Source organism: Nicotiana attenuata, unplaced genomic scaffold (genome assembly GCF_001879085.1).
Source record: "Nicotiana attenuata strain UT unplaced genomic scaffold, NIATTr2, whole genome shotgun sequence".
Taxonomy (NCBI): domain Eukaryota; kingdom Viridiplantae; phylum Streptophyta; class Magnoliopsida; order Solanales; family Solanaceae; genus Nicotiana; species Nicotiana attenuata.
Genome location: NW_017673805.1, coordinates 44370 through 50262, shown reverse-complemented (window position 1 = coordinate 50262; position 5893 = coordinate 44370). Strand labels below are relative to the sequence as shown.

General features: G+C 35.7%; 1 protein-coding gene across 1 annotated transcript; it reads left to right on the top strand.

Annotated features, from left to right (window-relative positions):
* The first annotated feature begins 3811 nt into the window (after positions 1-3811).
* On the top strand, positions 3812-4618 carry LOC109217332 (ethylene-responsive transcription factor ERF096-like). Its single transcript, XM_019381573.1, has one exon. It carries the CDS (start codon positions 3821-3823, stop codon positions 4211-4213), a length of 393 nt encoding a protein of 130 aa, XP_019237118.1. The 5' UTR covers positions 3812-3820; the 3' UTR covers positions 4214-4618.
* The last annotated feature ends 1275 nt before the right edge of the window (positions 4619-5893 follow it).

Here is a 5893-nt window from a genome sequence, read left to right as displayed (position 1 = left end):
AGTTTTATACCTTCAAATTTGCAATCCTTAGATAATTTTAGAAGTAAAAACAATACCTTGTTTGTGGAAGTGCAATCTAGACACTTCACGTACTCACTCCGAATATATACTACTACTTCCCATCTTAGCTCCCTGTGGATTCGATCCCGACTCCTTGTTGGGTTTTATTATTGCGAACGACCATGTCATACCTCGTTAGAGGCGTGCATTTGGACGTGATCATGGTCATCCTCTGAACCTGCTGCATCTGATGCCCTTGACCCAATGCCATATTAGCCATTTGGTTGTTTAGTTTAGCAATCTCTGCTCGCACGACTGACATCTTATCCAGCTCGAGTGTACCTGCTGCTTTCTGTTTTATCATCCTTCTTGAGTCACCTTCACCCTACTAGTTATGATCATTTGCAGTGAAATTGTTGAGCATAGTCTGAATCCCACCGTATAGTTTGCATGCAACTTTCTCCACAAGCCGAGTCTAGATTAATTTGGAGGTCTCGTTTAATCCATCCACAAAAGTATGTCCCAACACCTTATCAGTCTGACAATGATGTGGGCAGTCTCTGAGTAGTTTCTTATATTTTTTCCAAGCTTGACGAAGAGTCTCACTATCTCGTTGTTGAAACCCAAGAATCTGGCTCCTCAGTTCCTTTGTCTTCTTAGTAAGAAAAAATTTGATTAGGAATTTTTGTGCCAGATCATCCTAAGTGTGGATAGAGTTTTCGGGCTCCTTATTTAACCATTCCTTTGCTTCCCCCATTAGAGAAAAGGGAAACAAAGTCAGACTGACATAGTCCTTAGAGAGGTTCGGATAGTTGTATGTATCCGTAATCTCCAAAAAAAAATTGTATATGCCTTTGGGGATCTTCACTTGATAACCCCACAAATAGCCCTGCTGATTGAATCAGTTGCACCATGTACTGCTTCAACTCAAAGTGCCCAGTTATATCAGGCTTCACAATAGCCTGAGTCATGTTCGTGAGACTAGGCCTTGCTGCCTCAATCACCGGTCTTTCTTCATTTTCTTTCATCTCGATTGGCTGTAGTTGGACTACAATACCCAACTCTACAATTCTTGCTCTTTCTTCCGCCTCCTTCCTTAACTTGTGAAAAAGTCTTTCGGGTTCAGGATTAGGAGAAGGAAGGTTGTTCAAATTATTGCTTCTTCTTAGCATTCAAGGTGAACAGATATAGAGTCAGAAATAGCCAAACAGATTAACACTTGAACAAAAATAAATAAGAGCTTATTTTAGACAAATAACTAATTTCTAAATCTCCGGCAACGGCGCCAAAAACTTGTTAGTTCCAAATGCACACGCAATTATACGTGGTCGACAAGTAATAAAGTGATAAGAAAGTATCGTTTCCACGAGGATTTATGATCAACTATTCTCCAATCCAAGCTATTTATAAAATTAAACTCAAGCGAATGTGAAGAAGATGATTGTGATTTTTGTAACCAAATTACTACGAACTAATAAGCAAGCAAGAAATTAAGATCGCAAGTAAAGCAAACAAACACTTAGAAAGAACTCAGTGAAATGGGGATATTTCAGGGTTATGGGATTCGCATCTCTCCTATTGCGTTTTTTGAGTTGATGTAATCACTTGACTTATCCAATTTGTTGATTAGCAAGGTTTATTATGCTCGCGAAGTTCTTTCGACGCTTCGCTCGCCTATTCAAGCAAACCAAAGACTATATGTCTATAGAATCAAACTTGACAAGAACGCATGTATATTTCCTGCAAAAATAACCAAGGCCACTAGAATATGTCTATCCTAATCACGAATCTATTCTCTGCTGCTAGGATTCAAGAACTTACTCTATTCAATCTTATATGCAATTTATAGTTTCCATTTTCGAGTTCAACTATGAATTCGTAGATAGTACTCTATTGTTAGCTACGCAATAGATTAATTAAGTGCAAGATTGAATAAATAAATTACTATGATAAAGTCAAGCAAAACAATTAATCGTCAATTTACAATAGTCAAGAACAACTCATAACCTCAGAATAATGAGGTTCTTAGCCACTCATGTTCATAACAATCATCAAAATATTATTTTCAAACATAAAAGCTATGAATACTAGATGAAGAATGGAAGAATTGATGAATTCCGTGCTCCTGAGAGTTTCGTACTTGTGTTTCTCTCTCAAAGTCGCGTCCGTCTTGGCAAAATAGGTTTAGGTTTGCTTTTATACGTGATCGGGGCATCTTGGGGTCGAAATAACCAAGTCCTGGGCGAAATAGGACAACTTCACGCCACCAGCGCCCAAGATAGCGTGGGGCGCTAGTCCTGGTGCTGGAAATTTGGAGGATCTGTTTTGTGCGCCACAGATAGCGCCCCACGGTGTCTGTGGCGCTACATTGTGGCTTTTTCTTGTTTCGTCCCCTTTTCGCTTCAATTCGCGCACCTTCGTCCCAAATTGCATGCGGATGATTCCTACACATACAAATACGACTAATTAGTACAAATCATTACATTACACATCCGAAATCTACAAAACATGAGTAAAATATAAGGCAATATGCATATAAATATACATACTTTAAGCCGAATATCAACAGGTATCAAACACAAGATAAGAAATAAAAGAAAAACTCATAGCTAAGCAAATCACGCTAATACACTGAAACAAGCTTAGCTACGTGTAGATATGTGCAATTCAATGTAAAGAGCTCGAATAAATCATATGACTGTTCCATCAATGGGATTCCATATAATACAATTTTTTTTTAATTGACGTAAGTGCATTATAACTTAAATAATTCACCCTACTCCACTACTCTTTTATAGCATTTATGTAAGCCAAGATTTCATATATAGCTCACATATAAACGAATCTAATTTTAATATTTGATTATTAGTGTACAGTTTATGTACTAATTAATCTTATTCCATGCACGTTCCTGTTTAAAATCCCACTAAAAATACTAAAATGCTCCCAATTAATAATCCTTTCCCTTATTTAGTTCATTATATAGTTATAACTATGAATATATGCGCACAACAGTTATAAATTATTTTTGCTTTTTGTAGGGGGAAAAAGGCTAGTATTTTTTTTTTTTTACTATACGTAAGAGCTAAGTGCATAAGCATATGACCTCACTATCAATGCAATGTACAATTAACCTGAATGTGCATCATATTCTAATTAACTGAACAATGTTATACTCCTAGCCAGTTGTTTTGTGTTTTAATATACTCCATTAATTTCATTTTACGCGAACCTGTTTCATTTAAGAAGAAATTTTTTTGAAACATATGATACCATGACATTTTTGTGGTTACAGAAATTTAAGGTTAAATTATTTTTAAATATAGAACTATATCATTGTTTTTGGAGCAAACTATTAACAGAAAAAAGTGTCGCATAAAGTTAAACAAAGGGGATCGGGTCGTGGTTAATATTCTAAATCAATTCTGTCAAAAAAATGAAAAGGTATAAATATTACTTTTACACTTTTTCTCAAGAAGTATTACACTATCTGTATATAAAACTATAAGCTATCTGTGTATAAAACTTATACTATTTGAAACAAAAGCAGAAACATGAAATAAAGACATGCAAAAATTAAGTTTCTGTAGCCATCATTTGACCAAATCAGATACACTGCATCATGACTTTTTGGTCTCTATAGAAGGTTCTTTTCTAGTCTGAACACATTTGGTCCCTCAGATATTCCACCTATTTCATTCTCAGCCATTCTTTTTGCCAAATTATAACACTTTTTTTTTTATTTTTTGCAAAATTGCACCCTTTATAAATTAGCCACCTTGAAAATTAAACCATATTATTGCATGAAAAAACACTAAACATGGACGAAAGAGGCAAAATTAAGGACACTACTGAAGAGGTGAAATATAGAGGTGTTAGAAAGAGGCCATGGGGGAAATTTGCTGCTGAAATTCGCGATACTTCGCGACAAGGAGGGGTTCGTGTTTGGCTCGGGACATTTACTACTGCAGAAGAAGCAGCTAGGGCTTATGATAAAGCTGCTTATTCTATGAGGGGAAATTTGGCAATTCTTAATTTTCCTGAGGAGTATAATTTGCCTAGTAGTTCTTCTCATTTCAACACGGGTTCTTCTTCAATGGTTTCGTCTTCAGTACAGGAAAGAAACGAGCAAGTTCTTGAACTTGAGTATCTGGATGATAAGTTGCTCGAGGAACTTCTTGATTGTGATGAACATGCAAACAAGAGGAAATGAAGTATCATTAATTACCACCCCTTGTATCACTATATAGCTAAGTATTTCGCGTAATGTATACTAATAAACGTCAGTTTTACTAAGATTAGTAAGGTAAGGTTTCCGTTTGAGGTTTTATTAATAAAGTCCGCCCAGACAACCTGTCTGTCCGGGTGGTAGCTTAACCAAGAACGGGTTTTTATTTCAAAATAAAACGCCACCACCTTTTGCATGACGAAGGGGACATAAAATCTTACCTCCTCATAGCGGCCTATTGTAGAGTTGGAGGGGCCAACTCTTTACGATATTGGTGGTGCATGACTGCATGTCATGATATGGAACTATATATGCACATAAGAGAAGGAGTCCTTTTATATGGCATATCTGATGTATATTCCAAATCATGTACGTGAATGTACTTATAAATGTGTGTTATCTCTTTTATAAACTGAATTGCATCTGGCAAGTGTCATGGCTATCACCGATATTATGCTATAGAGATGTTTTTTTGCAGGGGCGAAGTCACATGTCTTAAAGGATAGTGAATTGACTGTCCTTCGTCGAAAAATTACATTGCGTATATAGGTAAAATATTAGATTTTAGAAGTATATAACATATACTAAACCCCCTTTGTCGGAGAATTTTTTCCACTTTTTGAAAGTCGAAACACCCTTAAGAAAATTTAATTTCTGACTTCACTACTGATTTCGTAGCACCATTTTGGTCCATGAAGCTTCCTTCATACTTCCACGTTGTGTTACTGTCTTTGCCGTTTGTGATTCTGACATTAATGTTGATCATCTCATCAAAAGTTTAAGTTTGTTAGAGATAACGGTATTCCAAGTTGGGGCGGAGCTAGTACATTACTTAGGGGTGCGGATGAATCATATAACTTTTGCTTGGATCCTATATTTTATTAGGAAATCTATTAAATATGTAAAAATATTTTATTGTGAACCAGTAACTAAAATAAGCTATGGGTGCGGGGCAAATTCAGAACCCATAAACATCAAATCCAGCCTCAGCGTACGTCTGATTTCAAGTGGGTGGGAAAGTGGTGGAGAAAATGGATTTGCTGAAGAAGAGACGCTGCTGTTGTCGTTGGCCCTTCCTTATCTGAGGCGTTTAGACGTTATCGATGCTTTCATAGTTCTTGGGCAGAAAAGTCTTTTAAAGTTTGTTTAAAAGAAAATGGCTATAGCTGCAAACTTTTTAAAAACTGGGTACAATTTAAATACCATCGCACGAAATGACTGTCCCATATATAATTTTTAGGGATCTTTACACAAATAGCCGATCATATTCATGTTACTTTTTCTATCCATATACGTAGATTTGACATTGATTATATACAATTGTACATATATAATATATAAATTATGCATATATATGTATTATACCTCTACCGGCTATCTTTAGTTTAAGTGGTTGGGTAGGCGGCTATTTGAGTTAATTTTTCTAAATAGCTTTTTTTACTTTTAGCCCGCATCAGAAACTATTTAGGGAAATTTTCATAAAGTACTATCTTTTAGTAGTAATTAGCCATCTATAGATACCATTTGCTATATTACGGATTATAGATATCTTTTCTGTGGTTATAAGATGTATTTGATGTATTTAAGCTATTGTATTCATGAATACAGTAGCAAAAATAGGCGTGAATCGGGGAAGTCCAGCTTATCAGTTATTGTATTCGACTG

Coding starts and splice junctions, on each gene's coding strand:
- LOC109217332 (XM_019381573.1), top strand. CDS start 3,821: ATGGACGAAAGAGGCAAAATTAAGGACACTACTGAAGAGGTGAAATAT.